A 25676-nucleotide genomic window follows, 5' to 3' on the forward strand; every position below is an offset into this window, starting at 1 on the left:
TGGCCTGATAGAGCATATTTTGGAAACCACTTTGCTAGGTACTCCTAACTAAATGCATTACCCATTGCTACAACTACTATATCTATGTTATTGTTAGCCGACTTACTATACACTAAATCCGGCAAGCTGCTGGACCACAGTCTTTTCTTACTCTTTTTGTTACCAGCTTCTTATCACTAACTGCCACTTGCATATTGACAAGTGCTTACGTCTGTCTGTCACTGATTCAGCATGCAGGGGGTGTTGACATCTACTAAATTTGGAGGCTAGCCTGCACAAAAAACATATTGTCAGAACTCACCAAGTTGTCAGCACCCACTCTTTCTCTCTTTACACAAGTATGTCTGCTACCAAAACATAAGCTTTTCTGTGGGGAGGTACTTAAGAAATCTATTACCAAGCCTCAAGGGCCTCTGAGGCACAAACCTGAGACGCAGTAACCTCAGTAGTTCAAAGACACTCACCACCTACATTAAACACTGCCCCCCCCCCCCATGTTGGTTGCTGTATAAATACTGCCAGACTTACCTTCATGATTCTCTCCAAGACTCCCTGCCACTGTTATTATGCTAAGAAAAGTGTGGTTTTGTGGATTTTTCCTAAACCCTCTTCCCCACCACCCTTGTTCAAGAGTGCCACACTCAGTGTCTTTTTGTTTTCAGTCACTTCCGCACTAACCAGTAATGTATTGGAAAACCTCTTCATACTAGAAATATTAATAAAATGCTTATGATATGTTTTGTGGGAAATTACGTTATTATATTACGATTGCCATGAAGATGAAATAAGTGCCTTTAGTTTTATCTGCTGTAGTTATTGCCAACTACATAGTATACTGAAAGCATTCCAGAGACAACCTTTTTGCAGATATTTTTTTCTGCCTGCCTCCTATTTGTAAATGACATCTACCTGGTGGTGTTAGACTGGTTAGCAATGTGCAATAAATTATCAATAAGTAAGTGTAGATAGTCTCAAAGTAATGATCCCAGATGTACTGATTGCAGCAGTGACTGTATTGCTTAAATAGTATTCTTTATGAAATTTACAGTGTTCTGTATTTGGATTGAGTGTTTTACTCAAAGCTGGGACAATAGAAAACTCAGAACATTTCAAATATTCAGACAGGAAAACTAATGTCTTTCTTATCTTTGCTTAGGTATTTTTCCTGCAGAGTGATGATCAGCTCAATGGACTGGGTGACCCAGCTGACCACAGCAGACTGACTGAAAATGTGGCCAAGGCTTTTTGTTTGGCTCTTTGTCCCCATCTTAAGCTGCTTAAAGAAGATGGCATGACAAAACTAGGCTTGCGTGTCACACTGGACTCCGACCAGGTAGTGTGCTTGTGTGTGTATTTATATAAAGTCTTGTGTTCACTCTTTGGTGCCTTGTTGGAGTAGAATGATGATATTGCATACTTGTCAGAATAATATGAATGATTGTGAAAAAAAGAATTCTGTCACAGTAAGAGGCTTATTGAAGTTTGGCATAGATTGGGTAGGCATTGTAGCACACATCCCAAGAAGAAGTTCAGACAGTAAGGGGATGTACAGTGCTGTACAAAACCTTAGAAAAGCACAGCAGTTGCATGCATGGATTCCTGGTCAAAAATGTATAGGAACTGGCTCCATACTGCAGTAGGCCTGTTATAGGATGGTAAGACCATTACACTGTTACAACATGCTGCCCTATAAGTTCCATGTAAGAATTAAATGACTTTTGAGAGTGTATTCATGTGTAGCTGTAAATACTGGAAGAAAATAATATTCATGGATACAATAGTATAAAAAGGAAAGCCTTAAGTCTGAAAGGTGTGAGTTTGTGAGGTAGTGAGACAATATTGTACTATAATAATGGACAGTCAAATACGAGGCATCTTCCTTTGAATAGGTCCTGTGGATGGGTTTCCAGCGGTTTTCCTCAGATGATTCCCCTCATAGGGTGTGTGAATGCCGTGATATCACACCCTGACTACATAAGCATATCCCGCCACTGTGCTCCACAGTTCATTTCTGCCATTTGCAGAGTTTGGCAGTTGATCCTGGTGCACCTTGGTTAAAAGTTCCCATGTTCATCAGATAGATTTAAGCCAACTGAGTGTTCTTTTGCCTGACTTATAACTAGCTAGGAGCTGCACCAGAATTTTCTATTTTCTCTGATGTAAAAGCACATTGCTGGGCACTGCCGTAAGTGCAAAAATTACAAACCTGCCATCCAGGACATCAAAAAAGGAAGTTTCTGGCATTCCTTGCCATCAGAAGTATATCTACAGTCTCTTTATGCAGGGATCAATGAAAACGTCTTACAGGCAGCCTAGAACACAGAAAGGCCGCAGTAACAGGGAGTGATGCTTAGAGGGTATACCTGAACCAAGCCCTTCCGATGGTGACTCCATTATTAAATTGACTTTCCAGTTCATACAGATGCAAAATCCATCAGTCACAAGACTCAAACCTGTGCCAGCCGTCCACCTTGGTAGACAATGAGTGGCATAAAGGAGGATCATCCTGGAGTGGGTGTTGCATTCCAGTTTAATACCACCACACAACCTCCATTTGATTATTCAGAGGTTAAGGTCAGCTTTCCTGATCCTGGGGAGGGGATCATTTGAATCACACAGCTAGTTTTCTGAAGCACAGGGGACTAGGGCCTCCCTGGGTCTTCCTTAGGCTTGCCTGAGTATGTTGGCCCAGGTAGGTGGGAGAAAAGTTGGGTTTTCCTGCACCAGTAATTATGTCTCAAAGTCCAGACATTAAGCACATGTTTGACTTAGGATTTTTGAACTGAGGGGTCTAGGTCCTCATATTTAGGTAATTTGACACTCTGCCCCCCCCCCCCCCTCCCACACACACACACATCAACTGTAATGGGCTCATGTTTGCACATCTGTTTTTTCTGTCACTACACATGAAACATACACTAATTACATGCTTAGTCAAGTATGAGAATATGGGCAAGCTCACTGCCAGAGCTAAAGTGAGAGATGGAACCCCCTTCCTGTGAAGTTAATGTGAGCTGACTGAACTTTCAGAGGTCTTTGTCTTACAGATGGGCAGTGTGAGTGAGTGCTCCCCTTCCTTCCTTCTGCCCCAGTGACACATCATTTGCTGAGGTCTTGTGTTCCACTGTGGACTTACCTTGGTTACACTTCTCCTCACTACAGAAACATCTTAATGAGTAGATGGAGATCTGTATAGTATTCCAGCTCTGAAGGCCTTAGAGCAGAGGCTGCTTCTGGGGCCTCTCCTGATTAGTTTGATTACTATTCAGTCAAGTGTATCTAATCAAGTAAAATACAATATATCTATATATATATATATATATATATATATATATATATATATATATATATATATATATATATATATTCTTATAGTGGAGCAATGAGCATGTAGAAGACAGACTTATGAGCAGCACTGACTAGTCATATACTTTTTCAGATAAGTTTTGCCTTTTCCTTTCAAGAACCCCCTGAAATCTGAGGAAGCTGAAGTTCATGACAGGCATGCTTGTTAATTTGATGTTTGAACCTGCTGGTTTTGATAACATTGGTGTGTTTCTTGGAAGGTGTTTTTCATGGGAGCCATGGGTTTTGCTGCAAGATCTTGGAGCTGCAGGTATTCATGTGAAGAGAGTTTATCTGATGTCCTTCTATTCCCATGTTGCAGTATTCAACATATGGGTTTACTCCTCTTGCTTCGCGAACATCCGGCCAGTATACAAAAGATGTTCTTCGTGTTTCACTGTTGCAGTCATCACATTTGGGTTATCCCTGCCAGGGTAGCCCTCGGCCAGCCTGAATACCAGAGACTTAGTATTTCTGCGTTGGTTGCTGTCACTTGAGGACTGACATCAGGTCGTCAGTGGTATAAAGTAAGGCAGCCAGTGCCGTTACATCAGTCTTTCTTGCCATGGAGCCTGAAGCAGAAGCAGTTAGCATGAGTGCCAGTCAGCTGCTACCTGAGTTTTCATTTCCGAATTGAAGGTGAAGTCTTCTAAAGCTAAGTACCCTGTTGGTGATCCTTTTTTCTTGCACTAACCGATGTCAGAAAAAGTTAATAATTGTCTCACCTGTGGAAAGCAAATACCACTCAGAGAGTTCTACTCTTACTGTGTCACTTGCCTAGGCCCAGACCATGACGTCCCCCATTGTCACTTCTGTGCCTTGTTTAACGCCAGAAATATCCATCGTCGGGCCCTTATTGTAGCCAAATATTTTCATTTACAGTCCTCAAATTCTGATATGGCTTTGGTAAGCCATCTGACAGCAGATCATCCAAAAAAACGTAAAGATAAAGACAGACAGACCGCACAGGTCCAAACCTTCTGATGATGCTTCTGATGATGCTTCTGTTAAGATAGTCATCAGTCCTCCAGTACTCAGTGACGTGCTTTTGCAGCCCCTAATGCCCACTTCAGTTGATTCGCAGGCCACTATCGAGACCCTTTTGGAGTCCGGTATGCCACAGAACTCTTCTTCGTGTATGGATCCTGCGATTGTCTCTACCTTGGATGGGTCCGCAGCAGTTGAGCAGGCACTGGCTTCCGAGGAAGTCCTTTGCACCTCCAAATCTCAACTCAACCCAACGTCTTCTTTCACGACTACCGTTCTTTTGAAAACAACCAAGTTCCTTAGGCCCACGGTTCGAACCACATCCAAAAAACCTACTATCCACTCTCAGGCGCCTGCTGTCTTGCCTCATTCTCAAATGCTTAAAATGGCAAAAGACGTTATCATGCTGATCAGGGGAAGCTAAGCTACCCCTTCAAAAAGGAAACGAGATATGTCCCCAGTAGTTCTGTCTGAACAAGAGTCAGATGAATCTGGTGCATCTGACTATGAAGACATCCAGCCCCTCTCCACTTATGAGGATTTTGATGCAGAGGAATCCATTCCTTCAGCCTTTCCCCCAGATGATTTTTCCTTTAGGGAAACCCTGCATACTTTAAGGGAGTATTTCCAGTTGGGGGGTCAGGACTACCCTCATTCTAAAAAGAAACTCAGGGAATTCCTAGATTTCCACAACACAGACCCTTGGCCATCCTCCCCAGTCCTGGATGTGGTGGATGATGTTTTTCCTGAATCCAGCTTGCTTCCTGATGCCCTACCTCCTGCTCCCAGAAAACCAGACAGGTACTACAGAGTCCCTGACTCACACAAATATCTTTTTAAAAATCCAACAGCTGACCCTGAGGTCATTTCTCAAGGACCAAAATGGATTAGAGCAACCTCTGCTAAGAATCCCACCCCCTCAGACAGGGATTCCCAAGCATTGAACAGATGGGGTAAAAAATTATACACCTCAGCTACTCTTTCTATCAAGGCACTACATTTTCAGTTCCAGATGAATAAATATCAGCAACATACCTTGGAACTCCTTAAACAAAAATGTCCTCCTTTCCTGCTTGGGCAGAATCTAAAGATATACAAGACTTAATGCATTCTGCAAGTCAAGTAACTAAACACACCTTGCACTGTGGTTTTGACCCCTAGAAGCTTCTTGCAGGGCAGCAGTCGCTGGATCTGTCATTAGAAGACATACATGGTTTAAGGAACAACCCCTGCCAGACCATGTCAGATCTAAACTGTTGGATCCACCCTTGCACAAAGATAACTTATTTGGCACTAAGGGAGAAGAGGTCTTAAAAAAGATGGAAGAAAATGCAAAATCTATGTAAACAGTTTAAGATTTCTTACAAGTCCACCCCCTAGGTTCAGCAGGCATTTTTCCTCCAAGCACTGGTCCTCTCCTGCTCCAAGTAAACAGGCCCGGCCTAGGGCCCATGGAAACAGACCCCCCCCTAGACAGCAGCCCCAGGGAATGCAGAGATCTAAGCAGTGGATTACCTCCATTTCAAAACCAGGGAGTTCCAAGCCACCACCTTATGGTAAGAACTCCAAAACTCACCTCCTCCTGACCTCCACTCTGCCCACCTTCACTTACCCCTAGGAGGAAAACTGTCCTTTCACTTAAGCACCTGGGCCACCATTACCAAGGACCAGTGGGTTCTGAACCTTGTGTCTCAGGGATACAGATTCTCCTTCCATACTCTTCCAACCCCAAAAGGGTTCTCAGATCTACTGCCAAATCAGTGGGCAGAGGCTCAAAAGCAAATCCATTCCCTGCTCTCTTTGAGGGCAATTGAGCACGTTCCTGCAGAACAGATAGGCCAAGGCATCTACTCCAGACTTTATCTGGTGCCCAGAAAAGATGGCACTTGGTGCCCCATCCTCAATCTATCCATTCTAAACACCTTTCTGGTGATCCCAAAATTCAAAATGCTCACCCTCCAACAGCTGCTACCCATGCTCTCCAAAGACGCTTGGTTAGCCACCCTGGATCTAAAAGAGGCCTAACTCCACATTCCTATCAAGGAATCATGCAGGAAATATCTCCGCTTCAGGGCAGGATCTCAACACTTTCAGTTTTCTGCACTTCCCCTTGGCTTATCTACTGCTCCCAGAGTCTTCATAAAATGCCTGGCTCTGGTCATTGCCTTTTGCAGACAAAGAAATATTCAAATTTACCCCTACTTAGACGACTGCCTTATTCAGGCAGATGGCCAGGAAAAACTGCTCAAACACCTAGCTTTTGTAAAGAGTCTGCTAACCTCCTTAGGGTACACAATCAACGAAAAGAAATCAAAACAGGTGCCCACCCAAAGGATAATCTTCCTGGGAGCAAGTATGGACACAGCATCCTAGATGGCATATCTTACACTAGAGAAATAAATTTTCCTGTCAGCCTACTTCTCTCAACTGGCCACCAGGCCCCAGCTTTCTGCAAGGAAAATCCTGCAAGCCCTGGGGTTCATGGCCTCTTGCATACTCCTCATTCCATATGCCAGACTGCATATGAGGAAACTTCAGTGGTACCTAAAGAGCCTTTGTTGTCAACACTAAAGATCTGGAAACTCTTCTACCTATAATCCCTTGCCTCAAAAAGGAATTTCTTTGGTGGGCAACAGCATGCTCCCATCCTCACTCCCCGCTGCCCAGACCCTCACCACAGATGCAACAGACTATGCGTGGGGTGCAAACGTGGATGGCAGGTGCATATAGGGCCAATGGAGCCCATAACAAATCCCCCTGCACATCAGTCAAAAAGAGATGATGGCTCTGCAGCATGCCTTGATAGCTTTCAAACCCCTTCTCTCTCCAGGGGTTCTCATGATCAAAACAGACAACACCACTGTGATGTGGTGCATCAGCAAGCAGGGAGGGACTCACTCCTACCCTCTATACAGGCTGGCCATGACCCTTTGGCTCACAGCTTCTTCCATGCAAATACACCTGTTAGCACAGTACCTTCCGGGCTGTCTCAACTCCCTGGCAGACCAATTAAGCAGAAACCTTTTGGGCCCACATGAGTGGCAGCTAAACAGAAGTACCTTCTTCCTAAAAAAAAATGGGGAACCCAGAAGGTCGACTCTTTGCCTCCCACACCAACCATCAGCTCAGCAAATTCTGCACCAGGGAGCATCACTGCATGGCTTGGAAAGTGATGCCCTTGACCTTCCCCTGGGTAAACTTCTCAGTCTATGCCTTTCCTCCCCTACCTCTCATCCCCAGGGTACTGCTCATAATAAGGGATGAAAAACCAAGGACCATTCTTATAGCTCCAGACTGGCCCCGACAGCACTGGTACCCCTTGATGCGTAGTCTGTCCCCGCTGCCTCCATGGCATCTTCCTCAGATTCCAAACCTCCTAACCCAGAGGGAAGGGGAATTCATGTATCCCCAATTGCAAACACTCAGTTTGCCAGCTTGGCTTATTCCCTAAACCCGAACCAATCTGCCATCCTCAGTAAACAGGTTCTGGATGTTATCTGTAAGGCCAGACACCCTAACACTAGAAATCCTTATGCAGATAAATGGAAAAGGTTCTGCACCTGGATCCAGGCTAAGGGGGCCAATACGGCACAGCCCTCCATCCCTCTCATCCTGGATTACTTAGATGACCTGCTACACAGTGGTCTCTCTTTCTTCTCCATGAAAATTCATGCCTCTGCTATTTCTACTCATTTTTCTACTGAGCAGCCCCTTTTCTCACACCCTTTGATCAAACAGTTCCTCAGAGGGGTTAGCAACTTGAGGCACCCAGAAGGGCATCAACACCAGCTTGGGACCTTAACTTTATCTCGGAAAAGCTCACCATGCCTCCTTTCGAACCAGCTTCTTCTGCAGAGCTAAAATTTCTCTCCTGGAAGGCAGCCTTCCTTCTGGCCATCACTTCAGCCAGAAGAGTCTCTGAGCTGCAAGCACTCATGGCTGTGGAACCCTTCTTCATCTTCCATGCAGACTGGGTATCCTTCAGAACTAACCCATCCTTCATGCCCAAGGTGGTGTCCAGTGTGGCTCTCAACCAATCCATTTATTTGCCCACCTTCTTTCCTAATCCCCAGAACAAGAGGGAAATGATTCTTCACTCCCTAGATGTGCACAGACAGTTCAGATACTATCTGGACAGGACTATACCCTTCAGAAAGTCTGATCAATTGCTGGCTAGCTTTGCTACAAGGGCAAAAGGCAAAGCCATCTCCAAGCAAACCATTTCCAAATGGATAGCACACTGCATCCACTTCTGCTACAAACAGTATGGTAAGCCTCCCCCATGGGGTTCAGGACACACTCCACCAGAGCACCCTCCACCTCTGCAGATTTCCTCAGAGGAGTCCCCACCAGGGACATCCTGGAAGCTGCCACCTGGACATCTGTTCACACTTTTACCAAGCATTACCACCTGCCTCTCTTCTCCAAATCCAGGGCAGGGTTTGCCTCTGCAGTAATGCAGGGCATCCTAGCCAGCCCCTAGCTTCCTTGACTTCCTCGACCCATTTCCTCAGCTTTGGGAATCTACCCAAATGTGATGGTTGTAACAGTGAAACACGAAGAACATAGTACAGTTGTGTACAGTTACCATAAATGTAGATGTTTGAGTGTATTCACTGTTACAGTCCTGGTTTCCCTACCTCCATCCCCCTTTTTTCTCCTTCTCCTTTTGTTAACATTCTTCCTTGTTCTCTTTTCTTTACAAGGGACATATTGGTATTTATTTTCCACTGGTGGGGGTTCTTCCACCAGAACTTGGCCTCCTACTTTGGAGGCTCCTGACAGGTTAGGGCAAGAAAAACTGATGTAATGGCATTGGCTGCCTTACATTATACCACTGACGACCTGACATCAGTCCTCAAGTGACAGCAACCGACGCAGAAATACCAAGTCTCTGGTATTTGGGCTGGCTTAGGGCTATCCTGGCAGGGATAATCCAAATGTGACGACTGCAACAGTGAATACACTCAGAAATCTACATTTATGGTAAGTGTACACAACTGTACTTTATCAGTCCCTGGGTGGTGCGTGGGATGTCTGACATGGCTCAAGGGATGTGGGCCATAAAAGTGACGTTTGCACGCACCAGCCCTCAGAACTTCTCAGCCACCAGTCGAACGTCGGGTGTTCCTGCCAACACGGCCGTCGGATTTGAAAAATCAGATAAATGCCCCACTGGGGAATTTTTCAGTCCTTTTCTTTTATTTTATGCTTGTTCATGTCATCCAGAAAGGGCAAGTGTAAGTGCGGCCGTCAGGTACCTCACAAGGACACCCACGATCAATGCCTCTTTTGTTTGGGATGGTCATACGATTACAAGGCCTGCTCCATTTGTTAGGCATTCGTGCCCAAAACATTGCACAGCTGTCTGCATGCGCTTAACTTGTATTTAGAAAATCAAAGGATAAAACAAATAGCTTTAGGGATGGAGAGTTCTTCCAACATACCTATGGAACCGCCAAAAAAGAAAGCCAAGACTATACGGCCACCTACCACTTCAGCTGCACCTCTTGCATATGACCCACAGCTTGTGGCCAATGTCGGCCTGGTAGAGGAATTGGGCTCCCCTGCCTTGGATATAGCGGGTACCTCCACGGAAGCCACACAATCCGTTGTGGAGGGCACTTCCATAGAGGCTTTACCGGCATGGATTTCCGATGCTGGAGGAAACCAATGCTTTCAGTAGGTCCGTCGGATCTCTCTGGTTCCTTACAGACTCCAGGCCTTCCTCCCTTCAGACACCTGCCAGGCCTCTAAAAAAGAAGGAGAAAAGGAAGCATATTTCTACTCCCACTGAAAGCATGCCTGACTGGCAGGCTTTCAGCCAAATTCTGTTTAATGCCTTCATGGCATTATTTACTACCTATGCAGGGACTCCTAATATCCCACCTCCCATTCTGAGTCCAAGGCCTCAAACCGCAAACCCAGCTATGAAGGAAGAGAAAGATCTCTCTGACTGTTCATCTGAAGATTCACTTGTTACACCTCCCAGCTTTCTTCTCCCTTGGGGTATGGTTCCCCAGAGGAAGAATCTGTTGACCCCGACTCCCCAGCTGAGGATTTGACTTTTGGGGAAACCATCTACAAGATGAAAGAGCATTTTAAGTGGGAGTCCTGTGTAATGACCTAGGTCCAAAAAAGATAGTATGACCTCATTCAGTTGGATTCCCCATACCCATCTGCAGTTCCCCCAATTCTGCCTGCCTTCCTGGATGCCATCTCCTCAGCATCCTTAAATCCTGATTCGCAACCACCTGCACAGCGCAGGCCTGATAAACTTTATAAAGTCCCTGAGACTGCAAAGTACCTCCTTAGGTGTCCACCAGCAGACCCTGCCACCATCTCCATTTCCACAGATAAAGCATCTACACTTTTACCCACAACCATTATCCTGCCTACTGACAGACAGCAAAACCATGGAGCATCTGGGTAAGAAAATCTACACCTCTGCCACCTTGTCCTTTAGGGCTACTAACTACCAGACACATATGCCTAAATGTGCCTTATCACTCCTGGAGAAAGTCTCCAAGGAGTTGGCTGATACACCAGATTCTGCTGCCAAAGCCTCACTGTCTTCCCTTCTGGCTCTCACCTCCCAGGTCACCAGCCACTCAATAAAGTGCAGTTCTGATGCTACTGAAGCCTCAGCAAGGTCATCAGCATCAGCAGCTGCCGTAAGAAGGTACTCCTGGCTACGCCTCCAGCGCCTTCCATATGATTTCAGAGCAAAGCTGATTGATGCCCCCCGGACAACACAGCCTTGTTTGGTGCAAAAGTAGCTGATTTATTTAAGTCACTTCAGCTAAAGGAGAAAGAAATGCAAGATTTGAAACACCTGCTAGTATCCCCTATTCCTAAATTTCAAAGAAACTACCCAGCTAAAACACAGTTCATTAGAAAACATTCTTACCCTGCTGCTCCCTCTAGGCCTAGAAAACCTACCAGAAAGCAACCCCCTCCATCTAGAGCTACACCTCCCTCTAGCCAGACGCCATCCTTTCAAGACAGGGCAGGTAGTATCTGACTATCTGCCAAACCTACAACCCCAGCTTCCTCCCTCTCTCCCTCTGTTGGTTCACCTCTCTCAGTGTCTCCCTGTTTGGATATCCATCACCTCAAACAAATGGGTCCTTTCATTCCTTCAAAATGGGAATTTCATGGCCTGGCCCCCAAATCGAAAAGGTATCCTCCCACAACCTCCAAACAGCAGCTACACCTCCTGCAGCCAGTACTACAGGTACTGCTGGCTCAAGGCACCATAGAACCAGTGCCCCTCACAGCAAGAAAGAGGTTTCTACTCCAGGATTTTCCTGGTTCCAAGAAGACAGTCTTTGGAGAACAGTTCTAGACCTCTCATATCTCAACCTATTCCTGAAGGTTCCAACCTTCAGGATGTTGACTCTACCAACCCTTTTTCCTCTTCTTATTCCCCAGGGGTCTGTGGCTACCTTAGATATAAAAGGTGTCTATCTTCACATCCCCATAAATCCTACTTTCAGGAAATACCTGAGGTTCTTGGTGGGCCCTTCTCACTTTCAGTTCTCTGCCTTGCCTTTGGGCTTTCCACTACACCCAGGGTTTTCACCAAATGTTTGGCTCCAGTGATTGTCTTCTGCAGGACAAAAGGAATCCAGATATTCCGTTATCTGGAAGACCTGCGTATAGAGGCAGACAGCAAGGAGACCCTCCTGCAACATATATGCCTGTTTGTCTCCCTTTTACAGTCTCTGGGATTCCAGATAAAATGCCCAAAATCTCACCTGGAACCTACTTGAGACATTGTCTTCTTGGGGTGCCGAATTCCGTCACATGTCATGAAAGCCTACCTTCCCCCACAAAAGGTGGGAAATGTAACCAAACACCTACTTCTGGTCCTTCATTCAACAGAATTGACAGCAAGGCAATACCTCAGGCTCCTGGGCTACATGGCAGCCACTATCCCCATGTTACCATTAACAAGACTTCATATGAGAAAGCTGCAATGGTACATTCGGTCAGTCTGGACACAACACTCCCACCCCTTGGAGTACAGGGTTCCCCTCCTACCATGCCTCTTCCCCCCAGCCACCCCTACCCACACAGATCATGCACACAGATGCCACAGACTTGGGCTGAGGAGCAATTATGGGCCATCATAGAGTGCAGGGTCTGTGGCCAGAGCCACAATATCAATAACACATCAATGTTCGAGAGATGAGGGCAATTCTCCTGGCCCTTCGAGCCTTCCAATCATATCTTCAGAAAGGTCTACTAAAGATTTTCACAGACAATACCACAGTCCTGTGGTACCTCAACAAACAGGCAGGGACCAAGTCCTACTTACTTTGCAGACTAGCTCTCCTAGTATAGGAAGTGGCCTCCTCACAGGGAGTGACCCTGCAGGCAGTCTACATTTATTCTCTGCAGAACTCCCAGCAGATGATCTCAGCAGAACCATCACAAACAACCATGAATGGATGCTTCACAGGGATGTCTTTCTGGATTTGGTCCACTGGTGGGGTACACCTTAAATATAGACCCATTTGCCTCCTCCATCAACAGGCAACTTTCTGGATTTTGCACCAGGACACCACATCCTCAGGCACTGACAACAGATGCCTTCTCAATTTCTTGGAAGCGGAAGTTTCTCTGTGCATTTCCCCTCTTCCCACTCATCCAGAAGGCCCTGCTGAAAATCCATCAGGACAGACCAAAACTCTTGTTGGTGTCTCCCTACTGGCCAAGACAGAATTGGTGCCCCCTACTCTTACAACTATCCAAGGGCAATCACCACAAATTACCCCTCAGAGTGGACCTTCTCACGCAATACAAGGGATCCCAAATACACCCACAGTGACAGTTACTGCAACTCACCCTGTGGCTGATAGGATTCGGATCTTCCTCAGACTCCTTTACAATGAGGACATGCTCACTGTCCTGCAGGAGGTCATGAAATCAAATACACGAAAATCTTACCATTCAAAGTGGAAGAGATTTTCTGTATGGTGTTACAAAACATTTGGACTCGCTTGCAAGTGAGACCCCTCTAGTTCTGTCTTATCTGTGTGAGCTACTGCAGGCAGGCTTGGCCTATTCCTCCATTAAAGCCCACTTGTCTGCTATTTCAGCATGCCTTCCTCTGGACCCCCCCTCTAGCATACAGACTATCAGCTTAGCTCTTTCTCAAAAGGGTTCTTCACCTGAGGCCCCCCAGAAACCAGAAGAGTATCAGAGCCGCAAGCCTTCATGGCTATCCCACCTTTCCTAGTTTTCCACAATGACAGGGTTACTCTTAGAACTAATCCTTCATTCATGCCCAAGTTGGTGAATGACCTCTCCCTGAATCAAGCCATCCACCTACCTACCTTCTTCCCTAATCCACAGGGGGACAATGAGAGAGTACTTCACTCCCTGGATGTTCACAGATAACTCAGGTTTTACCTGCATTAAACCAATCCCATTAGACAGGCTGATCAACTCTTTGTCTCCTTCTAACCCAAACCTCTAGGGAAGGCAGTAACCAAACTATCTACCTGGATTTCCAAAGCCATCACCTTCTGCTACAAATACCATGGGAAATCCCTGCAAGGCACTGTCAAAGCACACACCACCAGGGCTATTCTTCCTCAGGAGCCTTCTTAAAAGGTCTGGATACCTCTACCATTCTTGAAGCAGCCACTTGGTCATCAGTGCACACCTTCACCAAACATTACAAGTTAGACCACATTTCCAAGGCCAGGGTGGGTTTTGCCATGGCTATCCTTCACACATTCCTGGAAACAGCCTCTAGACCACCACCCCCTTCTTCACAGTGAGCTTTGGCACTCACCCACATGTTGAATACTGCAACATGGGAATAGAAGGACATAGAAAAGTTCTTTAAAATCTTACCATAACCATAGATGTCCTTCTCTTCCATGTTGCAGTATTTCTTCCCACCCTCTTTCCCCTCCTGTTAGGCTGCATTTCCCTTTCTGGGAGGCACAGGACTGGCATTGCCCTTACTAGGACTGGTCTGACTGGGGATTACTGTTCTGAGGGCTGGTGCGTGTAGACGTCATTTTTATGGCCCACGTTCCACGAGCCATGTCAGGTGTCCCACACACTATACAGGGACTGAAAGTATTTGTATACTGGCTGGATGTTGATGAAGCAAGAGGACTAAAGCCATATGTTGAATACTGGAACATGGAAAAGAAGGACATCTATGGTTATGGTAAGATTTTACACAACTTTTCTTTTTTTTACAAGGCTCTGGTATCTGTTAAGACTGATTTGCATTTCATCTTGAATGGCGTACAAGAATTGCCCTTCTACTAGTTGCTTCATGTTTTTGCTTTCTTAAGAAAGGCAGAACCCAGACAAGAAGGTATCCTTCTCACTCTTAAAGCACACCACCTGAATAGGTTTTACCTGAACTGGGTGCATGACTTTAGAAATTACCTGAACTGGGTGCATGACTTTAGAAAGAAGGAGCAGCACCTTTACTCCATGTGGGGAGGAAGGACTGGCATTTGCCAAACAATCTTACCAAGTGGCTTTCTAAATTATTTTTGCCAGAATATGGCTTACCACTCGGTGGAAAATGTGTACTATCAGTGGTCACTCAACTGCAGACTTACCTGCACTTGCTGAAGTGAGTCTTCATTCCAGACATTTGTGCAGTGGCTACTAAGCAGTTCACAACTGCACACGACCTTGCAGTTTGGATCACAACTTCCAGTGTCAGGCCTCTTCTGCTGCTCAATACTTCAGGACTGAACATTCTAAGCCTTTCCTCTTTGCTGTTCTTTGGCTCATTCTAGGATGGTGTTTGCATGGTTTCAAATTCATCCCGTTCACTGACATAACCAAAAATCTTGACATTAGAATGATGACTGTTAACAGCATTTTGCCATATCAGATGATCCATGAAGGAGCCTGTTTGCTGTGCTGCAGATGCATCATAATCATCCTTGTTTGCTGAGGTGACCTCTCAGACCAGTGGCTGCTTTTGAAGCTTCCTGGAAGTCAAGCAAGTATACGTTTATATACCCTTGTAAATTGGGTAAGCAGCGCATTTTTACTGCTTTTTCTTCATTGCAGGGAGTGTGCCGATTCAGTGCTTGGGATGTAGTGGCAAACACAAGAGCTAGGTCACATTTATGGGACAACATATTTTATAATAGCATGCACTGTGTGATATTGGGCACTCCATGAGTGTAGGAGCATCTGAGAAAAAACATCCAAATATAATAGAGGAGAAGATGACCCCCAGTTACAGACCAACTATCGTGGGTTCCTTTGTAGATTAATCGGTATGTTTAACTTTTCTTCTATTTCTTGTTTGGCTTATTCAAAGAACAATTTTAACATCCTTTAAATATTTGATGCATTCTAATTCAGGATGGAGTTCATGTGCACAATGTAAATTAAATGTCCCTACACTAACTCCCGGGTGACACCCTAACTTAAACAGCATTTTTCCACTCACTTTCCTTATTTTGACCACCTGCGTTCATCTTTGTAGTCAGCCTTGTATCCAGTTTGTAATTTGCATATTTATACTTATCTTTACTAATTCCTTTTTCGAGGTCCACTCTGTCACAAGCTTACAAAAAACACAGTATAATGCATCTGTCTGTATTGCTTTGTCTTGATCTACCATAAGGTAAATTGAGACACTGTTTGGATATTTGACCTTCCCATTATATAAGTCTATTGGTTAGATTGTTTCATTCAGTTGTGGGGAATATATTACTTAACCTGATTTAAGTTAAACAGTGTGTGTGTGTGTGTGTGTGTGTGTGTGTGTGTGTGTGTGTGTGTGTGTGTGTGTGTGTGTGTGTGTGTGTGTGTGTGTGTGTGTTTGTGTGTGTGTGTATTGTATGTCTCACAAAACAGGAGAAAGTAGAACCAAGCAGCATTATAAATATGTAAAATATAAAAGAACCACTTATCTGAAGCAAAAAAATCATTTTAATGAGTTCTTCTGTCTATTATAATAAAGACTTCCACAGGTAAAACCAGTAGTAGTAAAAAAACAGCGTTTAACTAGTTTTATGTGGCTGTTAGATTGCAGTAAAACTGCATGTAATAAAAAGCATACAAGTGCTAATTAAAACAGTGCACAGATGTAAGTGCTGGGTTATTGTCATTTATTTGATGCTCCTTTGTTACCATCTATCGGACACACACTGAAATCAAATATCAATGCCAAGCCATAGAACAGTCTATATTTTCCTAAAACCATAAAAAACATATAAATATGAAATGCTAGCTCAACAATTATGAAAATCCCACTTTCCTGGCAGTTCAGAAGTCTTAAATTAGTTTAGTGCTTTAAGTTTTCAAATTACTAGTTAAACTAACATGCTCATTTAAGTTGGGCAACCTGCCAACACATAAGCAAACTGCCATTGGAATTTACTTTTTTTCTTAAAGGCCATTGAAATCACCACCTTCATTTAAACCTGGTTAAAAACAGATTTCCTCTGGCAGGTGTTATATATTTACATAATGTATTGTTTTTATTATTTTTAATAACCTATACATTTTCAAAAACTCTTGCTGAAAGCTTAATGATAATCTGCCATAGCAAGTTAAGGCATGTTGCTGCTTAAACCACCCACAGTAATTTGCATGTGAAATGGCCAGCTGTCATTGTAGATGAACCCACATGTGCTAAGTATACAATAGAGCTGTTAGGTATAAATCTACATGGGTCAGTCATTACAGGTATATGTTCCTTTCTGCTTATCTGTTTTTTTAACATTTTAATAAAGGTACATTGGTCTGAAGAATATATTTAAAGTTAAAATACCTTTTATTAATAAATACTGGTAAAATTCCAATTAATTTTGATAGTTCTAGTTTGCCAAGTACAATATTCTAATTATTTATTAAAATGTTTTTAATTTCAGCATCGTTTATAAATGATACAGTAAGAAGAGCATCTTGGTTGTTCATGTCCTTCTCTTGTATATATTGATATATCTTTAAGATAAATTTAAAATAATTTCCTGTTTAAAAATTACTTCTCTGCAATTTTTTAACCAAACCTCTTCTAAAGCCCCTGTCAACAAAATGTTCACTTATCAAGCCAACTTTTTTCAAGGAAGTATCAAAGTCATCTGTAAGATGAGAGGTCTTATTAACTTACTTTGGATAATATTCTTTTTCATATGCATGGGGTAACAGCTCTTAGCATATTAGTAATTATTAACTAATTTAGATTTCTCTGAAAAAATTGAAATAAAGGTTATCTGCCATGTTCACAGTTATTTCAACATCCAAATATTGAACTTTAGTAGATAGTTGTTAACCTGTGAAGCATAAAAATCCAGTGGTGCCATTTAATTTTATTTAAAATGTTTAACATCTGCCCCTGCTGTTTTCCAAACCAAAAGCAAATCACTGATACAATGTATATCAGATTTTGCATGTTTCTGAAGTTCCATTTTGTATAAAACATCTTGTTCCGACTGTGCCAGTGCCAGGTTAACAATGGAAGGGAGTATATCAAGCCCCCATCACCACTCATTTTGTTTATTTGTAATAGTTGTCCTTAAAAAGTAAATAGTTCCTATCTAAAATCAATTCCAACAGTATATAGTCCAATGTATTTCTTTGTTACTCATAGCTGAATACTTTCAATGATGTAATGTAATGTATTCTACTCCTAGATCTTGCTAGATGCTTCTTCTTCTTCTTCTTCTTCTTCTTCTTCTTCTTTCAGCTTTTCCCGGTTAGGAGTCGCCACAGCAGATCACCTGTCTGCTCATGATTGGCAGTAGAGTTTTACGGTGTCGAGTGCCAGCCCGGGGCCCAACCTTCCACGGAAGGCACATACACGCACGCACTCACTCCTAGGGCCAATTTAGAGTGTCCAATCTACCTACAGCATGTCTTTGGGATGTAGGAGGAAACCGGAGCACCCGGAGGAAACCCACGTGACCACAGGGAGGACATGCAGACTCCGCACAGAGGGCACCCCAGCAGATCTTGTTAGATGCTACTGTGTATATATTCAATATCTATCATGGGCACTTTAGCATTACCATCACCTGGTACTGTTCCAGGTAATAACCTAAGAAAACCCCATTAATATTGTATAAAGGAATATTTCACTATTTCTTTAAGCTTAAAATTAATTAATATTCTAGGTTCAGTTTTGGATCCATTGGCTGCTGTAATAGGAGAGTGTGTGCGTGTGTGCGTGTGTGCGTGTGTGTGTGTGTGTGTGTAAATTCTTATGCAGTTTTGCATTCCAAAATACCCTTAATCGCGGGAAGGGATCATTCATAAAGTTATAGTCTTCTAATGTAATATCTTCTGGCTGTTAATTCATAGCCTGTCTTTCTAAAGGCTTTAGAAGTGCCAGTACTGGAAACTTCTGTATAATTCATTATTTGCTTAATAAAATATGTAAACTGCTTTCATAATCGGTCTGATCAACATTAACTATATTCATTTCCATTAATGGAGCTATTTCATTAAGTTAAAATACTGTCTGAAAATAATTCCTGCAAGGTAGTCAATACCTTTGCTATGTTAGATCAGTGCAGTCACCTAATGTAAAGTTGCAGTTTGAGATTTCCTGTAAGTTTTAAAGAGCCTTTTATAATTCTCAACATTCTGTGTAGTTTATCAAGCTGCGATTTCCTGTATGCCCCCTTAAACCACCACTGGAAAAAAATTCACATTGGAAATGTTTATGGAAGAATTAAATACGCCAAGGTTATAGGTAGTTGAAGTTCTAGTTATTAACAGGATAGGAGATGATAAAATGGTGATGTATAACCAATGTACAGGAAAGTCTCCAGGAATAGATGGTGTTCCTGTGGAAGTTTGGAAACTAAGGAACTCACAAAGTGATGTAAAATTAAGTACTAGGCTGAATGATACTGTGAATTTAAAACCTGATCTGATGCTATCTGTGTCATTATTGATCACGGATGGGTGTTGGATCTGACATGGGATCCGAGATGTCAGCTAAGAAGTCAGCTCCTGAGCTCAAGCTCCACCCCTTCCAAGATCCCTTGCTACCCACAACCCTCAGATCTCATTTGCCTCGATTTGATCAAGACGTGCTTCCTGCAGCTCAAGCTAGAACTTGTTCAGATACGTAGCTTTTCCTTCCTTTTGGGGGTTTTCTTCCTATTTGTCTCCTAACTTCTTTCTTCCTTTCTTGGTTAGATTCCACCCCTGCCGGTAGTACGTTAGATTAGTTTTTAAGGCCCTTTCCCGGGTTCGTGCCCTTTTTCTTCCCTGGTCTTTAGGAAGCCTTTCTATCCTCCTTTTCTTCTACCTTGTTCCCCCCGCTACCTTGTTGTTTTTTGTGTGTGTGTGTGTGTGTGTTTGTGTGTGTGTGTAATGTCTAAAAAAACCCTCTGGGTTTGAAAGGTGCTCCTCGTGCGGTCAGAAAATGCCCCATTCTGACCACACAAGGAGTGTGTTTACTGCCTGGGAGAGCCACATCTGGAGGTTGAATATGACATTGGTGCTGGATTTAACCCCAGGGCTCTCCTAGAACACAGGAACAAACTCCTGCTTAAAGGTCTGGACAAAGGGGGGCCCTTGGTTTCGGGTTCCCCTTCTAAGCCTCCCTCGGATCCCAGGAGGAAGTCTTCTTTCTCCCAGGATACTCCCTCCAAAAAGCCTAGGTTGTCATATTGCAGCTCCCCAAATCTGAGACCAGCCTCCGTAGCTTCGGATCTGGGCTCATTTGCTCCAAGAGCCTCGGCTTCTTCTGTCGGATCAGAGACCTCGGAGCCTCAGAGTTCCTTGGATCCGAGCCGACATAGACTGCCATCAGGTCTGGCATACCCGTCGGATCTGACGGCGATGCCCTCTACATCTTCGCATCCAAGCAAGCCATCAGAACCGACAGTTTTGTCGGATCCAATCGTTATTGAAGCTTCTGCGTCGGGACCTAGGAGATCAGATCCGGGGCTTTCCAGCAGGTCGTCTTCTCGAGACTGCAGGCCTTCGGCTAGGTCAGGCCATTCCTCACTATCTTCCCATTCCACCAGGAGTCTGCTCCCCTCAAATATGGATAGGATGATGAGGAGCTTCCTCAAGGCCCAAATCGAACTGGGCTTGTTGCCATCCCCTGCCCACATGCCCAGGGAATCTTCGCCTTCCATGGAACTTCTCTCTCCCCAACTGACCTATCTGGGTTCAATCCTTCAGGATCAAGGCATTCCTAGGGAGAGGCTAGTGGTGTCTGACATTTCTTCCCTTCCCACACCATCTGGGTTCCCGGTGGGTTCAACTCCATTGCCCTTGGAGCTGGAGGCGCCTCAGCCCTGCAAGGTCAGTGGGGGGTCACCAGGGAGTTGTGTCGGGACTGGAGTTTTTGGACTGTTCCCTCCCTTTGGAGGCCTTCACCTTGGACAGCTTAGGGCCGATATGTGGGACGTTGGTGCTGCATTGAGGTCACCCTTTCCATCCTGGTCGGCTGCGGCTGGTGGGGAGGAGGGGAAGGCTTCGTCCAGCCCGTCAGCTTTCCAGGTGATAGAGAGGACCATCTCCAGATAGGTTGCTGCCTCTACCTTAGCTCTGAATCCTCCCTAGCCTCTTTCGACATTCGGTGGCAAGACCTCATCATCCTACCAGGGGCAGCCCTCTTATGAGCGCCTTCAGACAGGCATTGCCCCTGTTGGGGACCCTTCCACTTCTGAGTCCTCTCCAGAGGCCACCATGGAGGAGCCTCCTCAGAAGAGGATGTGCAAGAGGAGGCACTTGGACTCTTCTTGAGAGTCTCTCTCTCTCTCTCTCTGAAGACATTGATTTCAAGGAATGAGACAAGTCCCCCAGACTTCTGCACAAGAGGTTTCTTTTGGGGACATCTTCGAGATCCTTAAAGAACATGGTGGTTGGTCTCCCCCCACCCCATCTTCAGAGGAATCCATGTTCCTGAAGGCCTTTGGGATGGGCCCATTTTCTACATGGGTGTCTCCCCCTGCCGATGAACTTGTCTAGCTCATATCCAGCAGGGTGTGGAAGGAGCTGGAGACAGTAGAACTAGTTCCTAAGAGAGCTGATAAGTTCTTACACACAAAGATCAGGCTTTTTGGAGCAAAGGCATTCCCATTGATGCTATTGTCGTGGCTGCAACTACATAAAGGAGCTTGCTAAACAGAGCTCCATGGTACATCCCCCGAACAGGGACTCTCAGGCAATTGATCATTTTGGGAAACACATGTTTGCCTCCGCTACGTTCAGACTGAGAGCAACCAACTACATGGCACACTTTACCCAGCTGCAAAGGGACTTGGTATTGGAACACTCCACTTCCCTTTCTGAATTGCTGCCTCCAGATAGTCTCAGATTGGTCTCTCCAAAGCTATCTACTCTGACTTTCCTAGCTAATGCCTCAATGAGGTTGATCTCCAATGCAGTGGAGGCCACCGTTGGAACAGCGGGCACTGGCATTGCCATTAGGCATCATGCCTGGCTTCATCTTTGCAGATTATGCGGACTACTTCAAGGTGTCATTCACCAACACCCCTTTTGATGGGGTCAACATTGTTTGGTCCTTCGATCAAAGAAACTTTAACCCGTAGAAAGCAGGAGGGAAAGACTCTGTCTGCGGTAGGGATCAAGTTTTCTACTCCCTAATGATGTTCTTTGTGTTTCACTGTTTCAGTCATCACATTTGGGTTATCTGCTTTCAGGTAGCCCTCAGCCGGCCTGAATACCAGAGTCTTGGATTCCTGCATCGGATACTGTCTATTCTTCCATGACTTCAGGTCGTCAGGGGTATAAAACATGCAGCCCACACCATTATATCAGTTTTTCTTGCTGTGTGGTGCCCGAAGCAGAAGCAGTTCGCAAGTGCTGCTAGGCCGACTCCTGAAATTTTCGTTTTTGAGTTTCAGAACCAAAGTCTTCAAAAAAGCTAAGTACCCCGTTGGGGATCCTTTTTCTTGTTGTAACCAATGTCAGTAAAAGTTAACAGTTGTCTTACCTGTGGAAAGCAAATACCTCATAAAGATTTTCATTCATACTACATTCCTTGCTTAGGCCCAGACCACAGTGTCGGTTTTGTGCCTTGTTCAACCCCCGAACTATTCATCGTCAGGCTATATTTACAGCATATTATTTTGGTACTCTGTATCCGTACTCTGTAATGGGTTCGGTAAGCCATCCGACTACTGATCTTCCGAAAAAACGTAAGGATAAAGACAGAGACAGAATGCATAGGTCCAAAACTGCCGACAACGCTTCCGTTTAAGCTAGTCACCAGTCCAGCGGTACTCAATGAGGTGCTTTCGCAGCCCCTGATACCTGCTACTTCAGATTCACAGGCCTCTACTGAGACCCATTCGGAGTCGAGTATGCTGCAAAATGCTTCTTCGACTATGGAACCTGCGGATGTCTCTACCTTGGATGGGTCCAGAGCTGCTGTGCAGGCACCGGCTTCTGAGGGTATATTCAGGCCTACAGACTTGCATTTTAAACCGACACCATCTTCTTCATCCAGGCCTAAAACTCGCACCACGCCTTGGAATCCGACGTCCAAACTGCATGCTCAGGCCCATATGCCTAAAAAACAAATGCTTAGAATGGCTGAAGACCTTATTACCTTAATTAGGGGAAGCCAGCCTTCCCCCTCTAAGAGACCTAGAACTGATTTTCCTTCTGATTCTTCTGATCAGGAATCTGATATTTCTGTTTCTTCTGTTTACCAGGATTTGCCCTTATCTACCTATGAGGATTCTGATGCAGAGGATTCCATTACCTCTGCTTCCCCTCCAGAAGATTTTTCTTTTGGTGAAACCTTGCACACTCTTAAGTAGCATTTCCGCTGGGAAAGTCTGGATTACTCTGACTCCAAAAAGAGGCTTAGGGAATTCTTACTCCTTCCTCAACACAGGCCTTTAGCTTCCCTCCTGTTCTGGACATTGTAGGTGATGCTTTCTTGGAATCTAGCCTTTCCCCAGACACTTAACCTCCAGCTCCCAGAAAACCTGACAGGTATTACAGAGTATCTGACTCTCACAAGTTCCTCTTTAAGAATCCTACTGCGAATCCAGAGACCATTTCCCAAGAACCAAAGGGCATTAAGACTACTGCTGCCAAAAATCCTACCCCTTCTGATAGAGATTCTAGGGCCTTTGGCCATTAATTAATTTGGCCGTTGCCAGTTTCATATATTAAAGTACCAGCAGCATATTATGGGACTACGTAAACAGAAAATGATGTTGATTCGTGACTGTGCTGAACACAAAGAATTAAAGGATTTAATGCATTCTGCAGAACAAGTTGGTAAACCTACCTTGCAATGTGGTTTTGACTCTTTAGAAGCATCTTGCAGGGCTGCTGTCACTGGGTCTGTACTTAAAAGGCATGCATGGCTTAAGGAGCAAAACATGCCAAATCATGTTAAAGCTAAATTAATGGATGCTCCCTTAAACCAAGACCGCCTGTTTGGCAGCAAAACAGAAGAAGTTCTCAAAAAGATGGAGGAAAAAGCTAAATCTATGGAAACTGTTAAAGATTCCTGCAAGTACAGCCTCCCAGATTTAGTAGGCATTGGCCTTCAAAGAATTGGTCCTTTCCAGTCTCTTCCAGGCCTTCTCAGTCCAAACCCAGGAACAGCAGACCACCTAGGTTGCAGTCTCAGGCTACGCACAGGCCTAAGCAGTGGGGGACTCCCACTTCCAAAGCAGGGAGTAGTAAGACACTCCTCTATGAAAAAATGGCACAATGACTTAACCTCAACCCTTCCAAGTCCTGCTCAATTGCCTGCTCCCTTAGGAGGAAAGCTCGCCCTGCATACAAAAAACTGGGAACTCATTACCCAGGATAAATGGGTTTTGAATATAGTTTCCCAAGGATACAGATTCCACTTCCACACCCTACCAACCCCAAATGGTTGGCCAGACCTACCCCCCAAATCAGTGGGCAGAGGCTCAACAGCAGGTTCTCTCTCTCCTAAGTATCAGGGCAATTCAACCCATCCCAGCAGAAGAAAGGGGACAAGGTTTTTATTCAAGACTTTTCCTGGTACCTAGAAAAGACACCTCCTGGTGTCCTATCCTGGACCTCTCTATTCTAAACACCTTTTTGGTAATCCCAAAATTCAAAATGCTAACACTTCAACAGCTGCTTCCTATGCTAGGCAAAGATGCCTGGTTGACAACCTTAGACTTAAAGAAAGCTTACCTGCACATTCCAATAAGGGATTCTTGCAGGAAGGCTCCATGCACTATCAGTTCTCTGCACTTCCCTTTGGCTTATCTACTGCACCCAGGTTATTCACAAAGTGTCTAGCTCTAGCCATTGCATTTTGCAGGCAGAGAAATATTCAAATATACCCATACTTGGACGATTATCTGATTCAGGCAGAAAACCAGGACTTGCTATTAAAACATCTGGCATTCATAAAGAAACGTCTAATCTCACTGGGGTACACCATAAACAAAAAGAAATCTCACCTAGTACCCTGCCTACAGATTCCTAGGAGCAAGCTTGAACACAACTTCCCAGATGGCTTTCCTCACTCCAGAGAAACAAGTTTATATGACAACCTACTTCAAACTACTGGCCAAAAAGACCCAGCTATCTGCAAGGAAAATTCTGCAAGCCCTGGGGTTCATGGCCTCTTGCATTCTACTAATTCCCTATGCAAGACTGCGTATGAGGAAACTACAATGGTATCTAAAAAGCCTGTGTTGTCAACATTCTCATGACCTGGAATCAATGATTCCTATCATTCCTTGTATAAAGACAGAGTTCCTTTGGTGGGCAGAAGCCTGCTACCACAACAAGGGGCTCCCTTTCACTCTACCCCCTGCCACCCAAACTCTAACAACAGACTATGCATGGGGGGCTCACTTGGCAGGGCAGTGCATTCAGGGCAAATGAAACTCGAGACAGATGCACTTGCATATCAAACAAAAAGAAATGTTAGCTGTACAGAATTCCCTGACAGCCTTCAAAGACCACATTCTTCCAGGAAAATTATTGGTAAAGACAGACAACATCACAGTTATGTGGTACATAAGCAGGGGGGAACCCAATCGTACCCTCTCTGCAGACTAGCCATGGCTCTGTGGAACACAGCCTTGAGCTACCAAATGCACCTACAAGCTCAATTTCTGCCAGGCAAGCTAAATTCACTGGCAGACGACCTAAGCAGAAATCTTGTGGACCCACATGAATGGAAACTGGAACCAAAAATATTCATCCTCTTGAGGAACAAATAGGGGACTCCAGAGATAGACATGTTTGCCTCCCCTCAGAACTACCAGTTGGAGAAATTCTGCACAAGGACTTTCCACAGTCAAGCTTGGAAAGTGGATGCCCTGTCTTTTACCTGGGAAAGGCTCTCGGTTTATGCTTTTCCCCCTCTGCCTCTCCTCTCGATGGTTCTG

At 44.6% G+C, this 25676-nt stretch overlaps 1 protein-coding gene across 1 annotated transcript in view; it reads left to right on the top strand.

The window, feature by feature from the left end:
* ZFYVE9 (zinc finger FYVE-type containing 9) overlaps positions 1-25676 on the top strand; it is a 1427803-nt gene that overhangs the window by 1341984 nt on the left and 60143 nt on the right. Inside the window, exon 17 of the mRNA XM_044086014.1 lies at positions 1157-1333. Coding sequence (XP_043941949.1) covers positions 1157-1333 — 177 coding nt within the window. The remainder of the gene's footprint in view (positions 1-1156; positions 1334-25676) is intronic.

Source organism: Protopterus annectens, chromosome 10.part0, assembly GCF_019279795.1.
Source record: "Protopterus annectens isolate FY-2018-M chromosome 10.part0, PAN1.0, whole genome shotgun sequence".
Taxonomy (NCBI): domain Eukaryota; kingdom Metazoa; phylum Chordata; order Ceratodontiformes; family Protopteridae; genus Protopterus; species Protopterus annectens.